The sequence below is a fragment of the Dipodomys spectabilis genome, unplaced genomic scaffold (genome assembly GCF_019054845.1).
Source record: "Dipodomys spectabilis isolate Male_0828 unplaced genomic scaffold, ASM1905484v1 ptg000125l, whole genome shotgun sequence".
Lineage (NCBI taxonomy): Eukaryota > Metazoa > Chordata > Mammalia > Rodentia > Heteromyidae > Dipodomys > Dipodomys spectabilis.
In genome coordinates, this window is record NW_024870802.1 from 16,200,123 (window position 1) to 16,215,440 (window position 15,318).

The window sequence follows — 15,318 nt, forward strand, 5'->3', positions numbered from 1 at the left end:
AGGATGAATGTTGGAAGGAGAGGAATCCTGGCTACCTGGAACATAGGGGAAGGCTTTTTGTGGTACGCATGGTGTTCTAGGCCAGGCCTAAGGGATAGACAGGACGAGGGTGGGGCTGGGATGACTAGAAAGAAAATGATAATGTCCAAGAAGAGAAAGCAGTGGGAGCTTGGGTTTGGGGTCTCAACTGAGTACAGAGACCAAGATGAGAGCAGACTGTACCAAGTCGGTCCTCAAGACCAGGGATGAGGTGGGCCATGTTGGGTGGGGTTGGGTTTTAGAGGACCTTGAATGTAGACAGAAGAGTGAGGATTCATCAGAACCAGATGTAGGACCCTCTGCAGGTCCTCAGCAGGGGGTGCTGTGAAGGCCTGTGATCCAGCCAGACCTCAAGTATGGAGCTGGGTGGGTAGGGGAGTGGACCAGCACCTCCCTGAGAGGAGGTGTGCGAGTCTCCAGAGTGGGGCACACCTCCATGCTTGCCTTGGAACCCTGAGGGCAGAAGAGCTGAGTCTGAGCAGGGTGAGGGCCTGCGAGTGTCCCCAGAAGAACCCAGGGATGGAGGGGCTGGCTCCCGTCCTGGGGTGCTGGGTGGAGACCACTGAGGCACACAGTCAGGCCCTGCCCTGTGTCCCAGCCACAGGCAGGGCTGCAGCAGGGTCAGCACTCACTGACCTCCTGACTCCACAGGCAGGAAGTGGTGTGTGAGCCCAGACCTGCAGGTGGCTCGCTTAGGCTACTTGCTGAGTGACTCTGGGCACCTCAGTCCTCCCAGCCTCTGTTTGCTTACCTGTAAAATGGGTACGAGCCCTCCTTCCTGAGGTTGGGTGGAAATGAACTTGATAACATATAGGAAGTGCTTGGGGCAGGTCCCACTCCTAGGACATACTCAGTACCCAGTGACTTTTGCTATAATAGGAATCCTTCCTGCAGGGGCAGAGAACACATGTGCGGTGTGGCAAACGGTTTTAGGAGCTGAGGGAATCAAACATACCTCCCAAACCATGTGAGCACACACACACACACACCCCATAAGAGGACAATGGGGGACAGTCAGGGAGGTTCCCTGGAGGAGGCTGCTCTGGAACAGGGTCTGAGCCATGAGGGACCCTCCCAACCAGAGATTCCATTGATCTTCCCAGACAAAGATGAATGTGCCAAGGACAACGGTGGCTGCCAGCACGAGTGTGTCAACACGTTCGGGAGCTACCTGTGCAGGTGTCGCAACGGGTACCGGCTGCACGAGAACGAGCACGACTGCAAAGAGGGTGAGGGCAACCTCTGGGTCCAGCTGCATGCCCTTCCCCCGTGGGCGCATGCGCTAGGGAGGTGGGGTGGGAGGAGCTGCGGTGGGGGTGGGAGGAGCTGCGGTGGGGTGGGAGGAGCTGCGGTGGGGTAGGAGGAGCTGCGGTGGGGGTGGGAGGAGCTGCGGTGGGGGTGGGAGGAGCTGCGGTGGGGTGGGAGGAGCTGCGGTGGGGGTGGGCAGGGCTGCGGTGGGGTGGGCAGGGCTGCGGTGGGGTGGGCAGGGCTGCGGTGGGGGTGGGCAGGGCTGCGGTGGGGGTGGGAGGAGCTGCGGTGGGGGTGGGAGGAGCTGCGGTGGGGTGGGAGGAGCTGCGGTGGGGTAGGAGGAGCTGCGGTGGGGGTGGGAGGAGCTGCGGTGGGGTAGGAGGAGCTGCGGTGGGGGTGGGAGGAGCTGCGGTGGGGTGGGAGGAGCTGCGATGGGGTGGGCAGGGCTGCGGTGGGGGTGGGAGGAGCTGCGGTGGGGGTGGGCAGGGCTGCGGTGGGGTGGGAGGAGCTGCGATGGGGTGGGCAGGGCTGCGGTGGGGGTGGGAGGAGCTGCGGTGGGGTGGGAGGAGCTGCGGTGGGGGTGGGCAGGGCTGCGGTGGGGTGGGCAGGGTTGCGGTGGGGTGGGAGGAGCTGCGGTGGGGGTGGGAGGAGCTGCGGTGGGGTGGGCAGGGCTGCGGTGGGGTGGGAGGAGCTGCGGTGGGGTTGGGCAGGGCTGCGGTGGGGGTGGGAGGAGCTGCGGTGGGGGTGGGAGGAGCTGCGGTGGGGGTGGGCAGGGCTGCGGTGGGGTGGGAGGAGCTGCGGTGGGGGTGGGAGGAGCTGCGGTGGGGGTGGGAGGAGCTGCGGTGGGTTGGGAGGAGCTGCGGTGGGGGTGGGCAGGGCTGTGGTGGGGTGGGAGGAGCTGCGGTGGGGGTGGGCAGGGCTGCGGTGGGGGTGGGAGGAGCTGCGGTGGGGGTGGGAGGAGCTGCGGTGGGGTGGGAGGAGCTGCGGTGGGGTGGGAGGAGCTGCGGTGGGGTGGGAGGAGCTGCGGTGGGGTGGGAGGAGCTGCGGTGGGGTGGGAGGAGCTGCGGTGGGGTGGGCAGGGCTGCGGTGGGGGTGGGCAGGGCTGCGGTGGGGGTGGGAGGAGCTGCGGTGGGGTGGGAGGAGCTGCGGTGGGGTGGGAGGAGCTGCGGTGGGGTGGGCAGGGCTGCGGTGGGGTGGGAGGAGCTGCGGTGGGGTGGGAGGAGCTGCGGTGGGGTGGGCAGGGCTGCGGTGGGGTGGGCAGGGCTGCGGTGGGGGTGGGAGGAGCTGCGGTGGGGTTTGCAGGGCTGCGGTGGGGGTGGGCAGGGCTGCGGTGGGGTGGGAGGAGCTGCGGTGGGGTGGGAGGAGCTGCGGTGGGGTGGGAGGAGCTGCGGTGGGGGTGGGCAGGGCTGCGGTGGGGTGGGCAGGGCTGCGGTGGGGTGGGCAGGGCTGCGGTGGGGTGGGCAGGGCTGCGGTGGGGTGGGAGGAGCTGCGGTGGGGGTGGGAGGAGCTGCGGTGGGGTGGGCAGGGCTGCGGTGGGGGTGGGAGGAGCTGCGGTGGGGTGGGCAGGGCTGTGGTGGGGGTGGGAGGAGCTGCGGTGGGGTGGGAGGAGCTGCGGTGGGGGTGGGAGGAGCTGCGGTGGGGTGGGAGGAGCTGCGGTGGGGGTGGGAGGAGCTGCGGTGGGGTGGGCAGGGCTGCGGTGGGGGTGGGAGGAGCTGCGGTGGGGGTGGGCAGGGCTGTGGTGGGGGTGGGCAGGGCTGCGGTGGGGTGGGCAGGGCTGCGGTGGGGGTGGGAGGAGCTGCGGTGGGGTGGGAGGAGCTGCGGTGGGGTGGGAGGAGCTGCGGTGGGGGTGGGAGGAGCTGCGGTGGGGTGGGAGGAGCTGCGGTGGGGGTGGGAGGAGCTGCGGTGGGGGTGGGAGGAGCTGCGGTGGGGGTGGGAGGAGCTGCGGTGGGGGTGGGAGGAGCTGCGGTGGGGGTGGGCAGGGCTGCGGTGGGGTGGGAGGAGCTGCGGTGGGGGTGGGAGGAGCTGCGGTGCGGGTGGGAGGAGCTGCGGTGGGGTGGGCAGGGCTGCGGTGGGGGTGGGAGGAGCTGCGGTGGGGGTGGGAGGAGCTGCGGTGGGGTGGGAGGAGCTGCGGTGGGGTGGGAGGAGCTGCGGTGGGGTGGGAGGAGCTGCGGTGGGGGTGGGAGGAGCTGCGGTGGGGGTGGGAGGAGCTGCGGTGGGGGTGGGAGGAGCTGCGGTGGGGTGGGAGGAGCTGCGGTGGGGTGGGAGGAGCTGCGGTGGGGTGGGAGGAGCTGCGGTGGGGGTGGGCAGGGCTGCGGTGGGGTGGGCAGGGCTGCGGTGGGGGTGGGCAGGGCTGCGGTGGGGGTGGGAGGAGCTGCGGTGGGGTGGGCCGGACTGCTCCAGGAGAGGCCTGAGTCTGGGCCTCAACCTCTGCGTTCCTTGCTCTGGTTTGCTGGGAGTGGCTCAGTGTTCCTGGCTTCTGCAGGTGCCCCATGCTGAGTTACTGAAAAGTGGTTAAGCTGTAGGCCCAGGTCTACACCCCAGATAGCCACTCATTAGTGGTGTGACCTTGTACAAGTTAGTCCCTGAGACTCAGCAAGAGGCTCAGTGTTCCTCCTTCCTGAAGTTTCGTAGATATTAAAAGAATGCCTAGAAAGTATTCCAGCCTGGTGCATATAACACACGCAGGTATCAATAATTATCAGCCACCGTATATGCCATAATACTATTACCCAAACACCGGCCTTATAGGGACCAAGAATTTGGGGAGAACTTTTCCCCATGCTCCATTCATTCATAGGAGTTCAGGGCCACCTACCTTTGAACACCCAGTCATTCTAGAAGCCACCCCTCCATTCTGGTTCTGCCCTGTGAAGCAGTTTGAACAGCTGTGATAAACACAGGCACCAGGCCTTGATGCCACAGAGTCCACAACGTTCGCTGGGTGTGGTGACCTGTGAAGACCATCGATTTCCCCCCACACCCCGGCTTTCTTCCTTGGAAATGGGAAGGAGTAAAATAATTGAATGAGTGCTCAGCACAGAGGAAGACAGCCTAACCCCTGCCCAGGTGCAATTAGTGTGCAGGGCCGGGGGTGCAAACCAGGACAACGCGGGGAGCTCTCCACACGCTGGAAAGCTGGAGGAGGCACGTGCACAGGGCATAGGGACAGGGAGATCTCCGCCGCTCTCCCAACTACCTCTCACATGTGGCATCTCACTTAATCTGCATGTACGAGGCTGACACCTCTTTTATAAATAAGGCCCCATAGGTGGTGGAATCAGGACCTGAACTGAGCTCCATCTGACCCCAAGGCCTGTGCTTCTAACCTAGTACTATTTGCAATGCCAGCATCCTTGTGGACAGTTAATAGAATATCCTGGCTCCTGAGCCACAGTGAGGTAGGCAGGAACGCAATTCAAACAAATCAGCAAATCTCTGCACCAAAGAGCACCGGATTCAGGCTGCCCCCCCACTCATCTTTGATGACCCCAAGACAAAGAAACCAGAGAAGAAACCTCTATAACAAATACCTTTGATGCTGTTTACAAGTGAATGACACACTCTCTCCCCCTGTGACCCCCAGCTGGCTGTGCACACAAAATCAGCAGTGCAGAAGGGACCCTGGCAACCCCCAACTGGCCTGATAAATACCCCAGCCGGAGGGAGTGCACCTGGAACATCTCTTCTACAGCAGGCCACAGGGTGAAACTCGTGAGTCATCTCATAGCTGGTTAAGAACTTGCATTTCCACATTGGGCAGGCCTGAGTTTGAGTCTCTGCTCTGCCACTTCCTATCACTAACACTTAGTTGGGATCTACCCAGAATTTCCTGGTCTTTGATTCACTGTGTAGAAAGTGGGGGTGTTGATAAAGCCTGCTTCATGGGGCTGTGGTGCAGAAGGAACAGAGGTCACACACAACAGCTCTGTAACAATACTGGCTCACTATGGCTCTGTGGGGGGGGGGGTGTACCCCACAGATCTGCAGGGCTGTTTTGAAATTCAGTTGTTTCAGTGTTGATTTTTTTAAATAACCCCAAACATGACATTTTCAAGGTTTAAAAAATAATTTCAGTAAGCACTAAGGTTGGGAAGGGAAATGGGCACCCTCAGCATTTTCTTCTGAATCCATCCAGAAATTTCCTATGCATGTATATGGGGGAAATATAGATTTTTTTTCTTACTTAAGCCACTCAGATGAGATCAAATTATCTTACAACTTATATTTATCCAATCAGTAATAGGAAAGTTATGTTTGTTCTTTCTTGAATTAAAAAGGAAAATCCTTGCAAGTCTTGATTAAGTCTCATCCATATAACTGATGTGTGGTCTCAAACCACTTGCTTGGTTATTTCAAAGGAGAAATATATCTCTCTCAGTCTTATTTCTTAACTCCTAGGGACTTCCAGAGTCTGGAGTACATGGAAAATTCACTTTGCCAGCTGGGCTGACAAAATTTTTGCTGTTATTATTTTAAACGAATCCTCTAAATACTGACAGGAGCAGGATTTGTCCTGCCAATGATGGAACACTAACTCAGGGAGAATGCAAGAGATCAGAGATGTAAGCATGCTCACCAGTAGCCAGCGGCACGGGGACTGTGAGGTTATTTAGTGCTGAGGGCCCTAACTGAGATGTGGACAGGTGAATCTCCTTGAGTGAAGGTTAGACAGGTAGACAGGCAAGGAGACATGCAGAAGGGATACACGGTGCTTTCAGCCCACACGTCCAGTACATGCTACACGTGGGAACTGCTCTCCTTGGTTGCTCCCAGGAGCTGCATGGGTCATGAGAACAGCCTCAGATCTGGGTGAGAGTAGATTCAGAGTGCATTTAAGAAAGCACGCCTTTCCAAGACTGCCATCTGCTGGAATGTGTTTGCAATGGCAGCATTCATCCTGGATAACCGTTAGGGAATAGAACACAGAGCAGCATGCTCGGCACAGTCATACCTATTTTGTCTGTACAGCAGACAGAAATGTTGTCTCACAGATGTATTCTAGCCTGTATTCTAGCTACTAAGATGGCTGAGATCTAATAATCAAGCCAAATCAGGCAGGAAAGCTAAGGGACAGTGCCTAGACCCTGAGTTCAAGCTTCAGAACTGGTAATTTTTTAAAAAGTCTCTGAGACCACTCCTTGGTTACAACCCCACTGCATCAGTGTGTGACCTTGGGCAAGTCACCTGATGTATGCTTGCTTTCAACACTTGTGGAGTCCTTAAATGAGGTAATATTGTAAAGCATTCGACACAGCTGCTGGCCTGAGGGAAACGCTCAGCCCTTGCTGGTTCCTGGGATTCAGGGAAGGGAGAGAAGAGGACAGAGCTGGGAATGCATAGCTAGGATCGAAAACCTGCTGCTCACTGGTGGTCACCATGTCATCAACCATCTCTGCTTGTCTCCCCTATAAAGGGATCATGGCATGGTAGGAGTAGCTCATGTGTCTTCAGAGTTGTTTTGAAGCCCCTCTCCCCAGTGCCCCTGCGCTCCATGGTTAGGCACCTCCTTGTGTGGCAGGCTGGACAGATGCCACCACCTCTGACAGCTCACCTTTCCCCTCCCCACCCCAGCTCCATGCCAGATCCTTGCTCTACTTTCTGCTCTTCTGTTCCCAGACGTTCAATGAGTTTGAGATCGAGCAGCACCAGGAATGTGCCTATGATCATCTGGAAATGTACGATGGACCTGACATCCTGGCCCCTACCCTCGGTCGATTCTGTGGCAGCAAGAAGCCAGAGCCCATAGTGGCATCGGGCAGCAGCCTGTTCCTCAGGTTCTATTCGGACGCCTCAGTGCAGAGGAAAGGCTTTCAGGCAGCACATAGCACAGGTACCGGGTGGCAGGGCACCGCGGGGGAGATGGGTTGTGTGTGGTGAAGGCAGAGAAGGCGTCCCTCGCTACTGAGGGAAGGGCGAGGGGACACACTGTGTGATAAAATGGACCTGTGTAAATGAAACATTAGGCTGTGCACCGGTGGCTCACGCCTGGAATCCTAGCTACCCAGGAAGCTGAGATCTGAGGATCGAGGTCCAAAGCCAGCCTAAACACAAAGCTTTGTGAGACTCTTACCTCCAATTAGCCAACAAATTGCTGCAAGTGGAGCTGTGGCTCAGATGGTAGAACTCCAGCCTTGAGAAACAAAAACAAACAAGCAAGAGTATGAAGCCCTGAGTTCAAGCCCCAGTACTGGCACACGTGGAAGGGAGGGAGGGAGGGAAGAAGAGAGGGAGGGAGAGGAAGGAAAAGAAAGGAAAGAAAGAAAGAAAGAAAACTGAAAAGAGAAAAGAAATGATCAGTCATCATAGGCAAAAAGGTGGCAGGTTTTTGGTGGTGGTTGTTCAGGTCATTTGTTGGTTTTGCTTTGCTTATTTCCATTCGTGTTGCTCCTAGGGTTGGAACTCAGGGCCTCTCACTTGATGGCAGGTGCTCTCCCACTTGAGCTAGGCAGGCTATCAGCCCCTTTTGATGTCTTTAAATGTCAAAATTTGATGTAGGCAACCCTTAATCAATTCCTTTCTTCTCTTCCACCCTCCAAAAATGTACTTGTAATTTCACTGGCCTGTGAAGTTCGTAGTCTGGGAGCCAGCGGTAGCCAGCAGCCCTTTTGATCCTCTGAGTAGGAAAATGGGAAAGTGAAAACGCTTCTGTTCCCTGTTACTTTTTCCTGCATTCAAAATACCAGTAGCTCTGTGATCCCTTGGGGAAGAAAAGGCCTATGCTCATAATTTACATTATTTGCTTTTCTAAGTAGAAGGTCAGGAGGAAAAGGAGCTGCTCTTACAGCTTCACGAGGCTAGTTAACGCCTTGACCAGCTCCAGGGGCAGACGCAGAGGCCTCGTGGGCTCTTCCATCCGGGAGTTACAGTGTGCTCACAGCTTCTGCAATTCTGAGCCAGAGAACATGACCATGGAGCCCTAATGTCCCTAATACACACACACACACACACACACACACACACACACACACGCACGCACACGCACACATGTGCACACAAGCCAGGAACCAGGACTCAGGTCAAGCAAAACAAAACAACAATCACCTTTGCCTGGCAGGCTAGTTTGCCCTGCTTAGCCATAGACACTGCATGGCGTGTTCCCCAGAGGAGTTTAAAGGCCACTGAGTAGTGACCTCACTGTCTTGTGTATGCAGCCAGAGATAAGTACTGGAGGTGGCTTAGAGTCCCAGTAGGAAATTGGGGGCACTCTTGGTTGTTTGGATGTAAAGGTAATTGTTGAGGTGAATGTAATAAAGGCACTGTTTATAAAGGGCTGAGTGGTGTGTGGGGACACCTCCAAGGTTTGGGCAGCCACAGTTTATAGAACCAGGAGGCTGTAATCACCCCAGGCCCAAATGAGGACTTCTGGAAGCCGCTTGACCAGCAAGGAAGGTGCTGGGGACTAAGTGCTTCTCCCTCACTCTGATGAGCTGGTGCTCAGAGCCCAGTGGTGCTGGTGGGGTGTAGGTAAAGTTGAGCTCAGCCCCCCTGGGGCCCCAGCAGGTGAGGAAGGAGCATTCTTGCATTACTCTGTGTTCTGTGCTCATTTTATTTCCATCTGGGGCTCAGAAACTGGAAATTTCCCAAAGACAGGTCAGATCTAGAAGAAATTCCAGGCCAGAGGAAGGAAGCATAGGAGAGCTTCAAGTGCAGCAGGGCTGGAGCCAGCTTGGGATGTAGCTCCATCAGTGCCTAGAAATGTGAACCAAACCTGGAAGAGCTCAGAACCCACAGCATGGGGCACTCGCGCTGCTGGGACACTCCCTTCCTGGAGGTGGAGGGTCAGGTGCTGTGTAGCACACTGGGGAGGAGGAATGGAGGAATCTGCCTCCAGAATCTCAAGGGCTTCCCTGTCCAGATCAGACTCCTTTATCCATTTTATCCATGTGCACTGAGGTGGCCTACAGACACATTGGTATAGGCCCCAGGCCAACTTGAGCTCATGTTCCAGTAAAATGGTCAGGGGTCATGAGTGTAAACTGAGGGTCTGTCCAAGAAGGGACCAGCAAGGCAAGGGAAGAGGGTATTGAGGGGTTAAGAGAATCAAAGGATCTCTCTCTCTCTCTCTCTCTCTCTCTCTCTCTCCCTCTCTCTCACACACACACACAGCACAATACCCACCAACACTTTGCAAAGGAGGAGAAGAGCAGAAATGGGAACATGGAGGCGGGGAGTGAGTTTGTTCAAAGTACAACATGCATGTGTGTGGACAGAAGCATCACCACCGACCCTCTGATGTTACAAACGTACACAAATTCAAACAAAAATAATAAAATTCAGAAGCCATGGCTGAAGGACGCAGCCAGAACTCTGAGGTGCACTCCCCTGTGACCCCCACGGGGACCTCAGCCGGTAGTAGGTTTTCTCAAATGCAAGTTTAAGCAAGACCAGCTCGCTGAGGTTTCTCCTATGGGGCTACCTGTGGTTCTGAGGTGCCCTCTGGTGGCAGCAATGTCGCATTACACCAAGTCAACGCCGACCTGAGTGAGCCCTTCTGCTTCCTGTACTGGCCTAACTTGTCAGACCCAGCAAGTGGTCAGGCAAGCCATTCATCAGCCCCATTCCCCCTTAAATGGGGAGAGGAAAAAAGCAGCCCGCCTTTTTCAGTGGCATGCTCAGGGATTCTGGGAGGCTTTGCGTGGCCCCATTGGAAACAGGAGACTGGCTTCTAATGGACAGTTTGACCTCAGCCCCCCAGGGGAGCGCTGACCTCAGACGTCCTGCCTCTGTTTACTCCTCTGTGAAGTGGGAGGACAGGACTTCGTGTAGGGGCTCTACAGAGCAGCTGGCAGGAAGCAGGTGGGGTGGCACCAGGGCTCTGGGGACTGAGGGTACGTCTTCTTCCTCTCTCTGCCCCAGAGTGCGGGGGCAGGCTGAAGGCCGAAGTACAGACCAAAGAGCTCTATTCCCACGCCCAGTTTGGGGACAACAACTACCCGAGCCAGGCCCGCTGTGATTGGGTGATAGTAGCGGAGGATGGCTATGGCGTGGAGTTGATCTTCCGGACCTTCGAAGTGGAGGAGGAGGCTGAGTGTGGCTATGACTACATGGAGGCCTACGATGGCTACGACCGCTCAGCACCCAGGCTGGGCCGCTTCTGTGGCTCAGGGGTGAGTTGCACCCAGAGGGGGGGGAGGCACTAAGTAGCCAGATCAACACCTGAGCGCATAAGCCATTGCTGCCCCTGCCACTCGCTGGCACTAGAGTGGGAAACAGGAGGCTCCCCAGAGAGGAGTTGGCGGTTGGATAAAGCTTTTGAAGCTGTGTGCTCCAAGGACAGGATCCCTTGGAGGTCCTGAATGGGAAGTTCCTTGTCTCTGCCAGGACCCAGCAGACAGCAGTGGAAGTGTGATTTCCACTCCCAGAGCGCCTGGCATAACCTTTCCAACAAACACAGCAGCTCTGCCATCTGCCTGACCTCCTTGGGACGGAGACCTGACCCTTGTTCAAGGTCTCTTGGGAGACACATCCCAACGGTAATGGGCAAAGCGCCCGGGAGTCCTGATCAGAAAGCTCTGAGCCCAGCTCTCACCTCTGTCTGTGACCTGGGGTCTCAGGTTGCTCAGCAGGGCCATGGAGGTAGTGGCTGCCTTACAGAGTGCTTCCTTGAGATAAGGAAGGGCAGGCCTGGCCCACCTGTGCACTTGGTGCATGGTAGACTCTGCGCGCTATGCATCTTGGATGTTCTATGGAGAAGCAAGACCCACAGAGCCCTAGGGAGCAAGAGTTTTGCGGTGCTTTCCTTTGAAAGCATTGAGTTGTTTGGATGCCCCTCAGAGCCTCTGGCGTTGGGGATGCTTCATTGTACCATCAGCCATGCTGTGTCCTCGAGTACTGTCCTGTTCTGATTTAAACTCCAACCACAGCCAGCTTGCCTAATGCTCTCTGGTTTTCCTTTCTCCTCTCCTCAGCCATTAGAAGAAATCTACTCTGCAGGGGACTCCCTGATGATTCGATTCCACACAGACGACACCATCAACAAGAAAGGTTTCCACGCCCAATATACCAGCACCAAGTTTCAGGATGCTCTGCACATGAAATAGGAAGGCCCAAGTTGTAGAAAGACAGGAACTGAGGAGGGCTTTATCATAGCACCTTGAGAGCCAGCCCTGAACAGTGTACAGTCTTTTTCTCAAACAAAAACTTAAAATCGAATCTGGAAGGTATGTAGTTGGACAAAAGTTACCTAAGGGTTTGGCCCACAAAATGAAAGAGAAAAGTGTTCCCTTGGTTCCAGCTATAATGTTAGCACTCACGGGCCTCAGAAGGTAAAGGTTTGAAGTCACTGACCACGCAAGCTATGCTTGTTCATTCTCATTGTCCGTCCCTTGCTCCTATGGGGCCACAGGCCAGCTAAGGGCTGGCCATTCCACTGTTCTGGATATGTTTCCATAGATGCCTGCCGTGTGACTGGATCCTGGAGATACAGGCTGTCTTCTGTCTGCACTGGGCAATGAGGATCATGTGGCTGTGGCTCATTTGTTACTCCCAGTACTGGCTAGGAAGTTTTGCTTTTTCTCTGCCAGGGACATGTCAGGACATGTCAGGAACATGGAGGACGAAGAGCGGTAGAGGACAAGGTAGCTGCTAACAGCGCAAACATGAGAGTCATCATCATGACCCTGGAAGACCTTTGCCTTTGCTCTGCCTCTTTGACCCCTTTGGGTTCCCTTATCCCTAATTACATTAGATTATGGCCTCCACTGGACATCCCAGCAGAACATTTGCTGGTGGGAATCTTCTTTGCCAAAAAGAAAATGTCTTGACTCTTCCTGATACTCCTTCCCATCGCTGACTTTGAGAAGACACCATCTATGCCTGGGCTCCCATTGGCTTCCAGATAACCTCCAGCAATGGCAGCAACTGCTGGGTTGATCCTCAGTTCCTTGACCGCCAGGGCAAAGTGCATCTGCAAGACGTGCAAAGACATCTTAGGAGGGACCAGGGCAGGTCCTGGTGGGGTGAACACTGTTCGTTTTAAGTTATATAAGGATCATCACTGGCGGGAAACTCAGTCATGACTAACTTCCTGAAATCCAGCGGGTTAAGCAGTGCTTCCATGACTTCCATTGATGACTCTTCAGCCACCACCTGGCAGTCAGAGGCCCACCAGCCTTGGCACTTGTTCTAGAGAAGTAGAGACAATATTTGCGTAATTTTAGTACCTCAAGGTATAATTTAAGCAAGGAGGTTGTTTTGAATGGCATTTCATTAAGGCATCTATGGGCATTATGAGCTCAAAGCTGTGTGGTATGTTAGCTTTTAAAAGAATATTTATGTTGGAATAATTTTACAGTAATGTTTACATAGCCAGAAGTCCTGTTTAGTTGCATTTGAACACAGGGCAGCACATGAGTGGTTCCAGTGAGCTCCCAGGCTCCTGAATTCCTTTGGGAATGAAGGATCATTTTAAACAAGGTGTTTGTGAAAGGCTAAGGGTTATAGTTTGTGAAGATCAGACTTTGTAGCCAGAAGACTGTTTCAAATTAAAAGTGATTGCTGGGAGTAAAACCTAGAATAAAACTAGGAGAAAGAAAGAAAGACAGACAGACAGACATGGGAATAAGTTTTTCTCAAAACAGAAAAAAATCAAAGTTATAATAATAATATATGTGTATATGTGTATGGATGTAAAGGATCAGTGGTCAAAGCCTTAAATCACAGCAGTGTGAAAAATGCCACCCATTGGCGGTAGCTTTATGGCCCCAGCCTCCAGTGCTGGTTCCACATGTTCTGCCCACCTCCTCCTGAGCTCTCTCTAGCCTATCCCAGCCCTGGACTGAGGCTTGCCTTCCATCTTCATGTCTTGATGGATGGCCCACTCTGCTCAGGGTGAACTTTGATATGGCAAGTAGAGCAACTTCTCCCCTGGGTCAGATCCATCTTCCTGTTACCGTGGGTTCCATTTCTCTGATCTTGGTGTTTCCTGAGGTTCCATTTTGTCTGTCCAAGTTGAAACTGAAACCTGGATACATCCGGTGGTTGCTAAGGGTCCCTTTTCCAGGAGAGGAAAATTCTGTACATTTAACCTTTAGAAGTCTAAAGAAGATGGACAGGGAGGCAGTCGAGAGGGAGAAGCAGTTTCAGCGTTCATTGCCTTCATAACACACAGAAGCTTCTTTTTGCTCTTCAGGAGGGACATTTCCAGAAACCCACAGCTTCCGCCAGTTGTCACCACATGGCCCATCTGCAACAATGGGACTCTTACGAAGACCTTTATTTAGGCCTGTGAGTGATGTAGCCTCAGACCTATGAGCTCTGACTCAATTGAGGCTGCCTGGGCCTAGTCTGGAAACTACAGGGATCTATGCACCACACAGGTCCTGCAAGGAACACCAGAGCTGGCCTCACAAGGGAGAGTTCATTGAATAGAAAGACCAGATTCCTACCTTGGCTCTTCCAGTTGCTCAGTGGTCTGCCTAGAAACATCCCCAGAAGTAAATGAAGGGGTTGGAGTACCTCTTTCCGCTTGCTTTGTCTAACTGGGTGCTAGGACCTGAGGATACCTCAATGCCCCAAAGCAATTATGTTCACACATATAACCTAATGAAGTAGCTGGGGTCTGGGTCTCCATCCTGGTCAAATTCTAGTATACTGTGATCGAGCACAAGCTAGAACCAGCATCCCAGGGCAAAGAAGGATCTGGAATTCATGTGGGCCAATCGGATATCTCCAAAACAGATGAAGCAAGGCTGTGTGTGCATTGATTCATTTATAATCTCTATTTTCCTCTGAAAGTTTCCTTCTATTTCTTTCTGTTTCATTATTTCTCTCTAAAGTCTCATGATAGTTGCAAATTTCTCTGCCTAAGTAAATTAATTGGCTCAACACAGTTAACTAGCACTTGGGAGGTTTCCCATCAGTCTGGGCAACATGGGAGCCGTCGGATATGGTAGCATTTGTCTTCACTTCAGGAACGAATGTTCCTTTGGCTTCCAACGGATATTTTAAAAGTTTGCTTTATAGACTGAACTTCTGAATAATAATACCAAAATGCCTAAAAGATTTCTTTTTTAAAAATTGTTTAAAGTATTATCTATAAATATAAGATATTCTTTATTTTGAGTCATTCCATAAAATGTCAGTTTCAAAGAGAACATTGAGAGGAGCTTATATGCCTGTCTAGAAAGGGTGGTTTCATTAAAGAAGGTGATTTATTGATGTGTCCTGGGTCTGTGTTACTACTTCAGACAACATGGGTGCTCCTGGTGATAGTTTACAACTCTCCGATGAGAACCCAAATGCCTGGCTCCAGAACAGAGTTCCTAATGGACTTAGGAAAACAGAAGCAACCTGGTAAGGTGGTGTAAACCTGTAATTTCAGCCCCTGGTAGGCTGAGGAAGGAGGATCATGAGTTTGGGACCAGCCTGGGTTACATAGTTCAGGGCCCTTTGGGACTATGTAGCAAGATTGTCTTCCAACAACAAAAAACTATTAACAAGCTAAAGATGGCCTTCTCACAGTTACCACGTTTTGGGGCCCACTAGTATTAAATCTAGATGTCTATGTAAACTAGGTAAGTAGGTAGATGAGAGACTAACTAGATGATATGTAAGTAGAAAGATAGGTGAGAAATAGACAGACAGATATATGATGATAGATAATGATAGATATCCTCACCATGGTTCATCTTCTGGACTTAATAAATGAGTTCCAAGTTTGTGAGCTTATAAATGTTCATGTATCAGTGAGTAAAGGTTAGCTTATGCTGCAACAACAAACAACCCAAGTTCTCATTAACTTCACATTGGAGAGATTTATTTCTTGCCCACACTATACTTTTTATCTGGTTGTCTGGGAACTCTTTACTGTATCCTTATAACCAGGCTGATAGAGTGGTACTATCTAGAGCATGCTTGACACAAGGAAGATGACAGATCACACCGGTTATTAATACAGCTTGAGGGTAGCATATTGTACTCACCTTCCACTGACCGAAGCACATTATATGGCTATGCTTAACTTCAGATAAGAACAAAGTAAACTGGAAATATTGGGTGCGTGACATTAATGGCTCTTACTAGTGATGTTAC

At 53.2% G+C, this 15,318-nt stretch overlaps 1 protein-coding gene across 1 annotated transcript in view; it reads left to right on the forward strand.

The window, feature by feature from the left end:
• Tll2 (tolloid like 2) overlaps positions 1 to 14,445 on the forward strand; it is a 114,355-nt gene extending 99,910 nt beyond the window's left edge. The window contains exons 17-21 of the mRNA XM_042689365.1: positions 1,143 to 1,268; positions 4,871 to 4,998; positions 6,904 to 7,117; positions 10,144 to 10,394; positions 11,196 to 14,445. Of these exons, the coding sequence (XP_042545299.1) occupies positions 1,143 to 1,268; positions 4,871 to 4,998; positions 6,904 to 7,117; positions 10,144 to 10,394; positions 11,196 to 11,327 (851 nt within the window). The 3' untranslated portion in view covers positions 11,328 to 14,445. The remainder of the gene's footprint in view (positions 1 to 1,142; positions 1,269 to 4,870; positions 4,999 to 6,903; positions 7,118 to 10,143; positions 10,395 to 11,195) is intronic.
• The last annotated feature ends 873 nt before the right edge of the window (positions 14,446 to 15,318 follow it).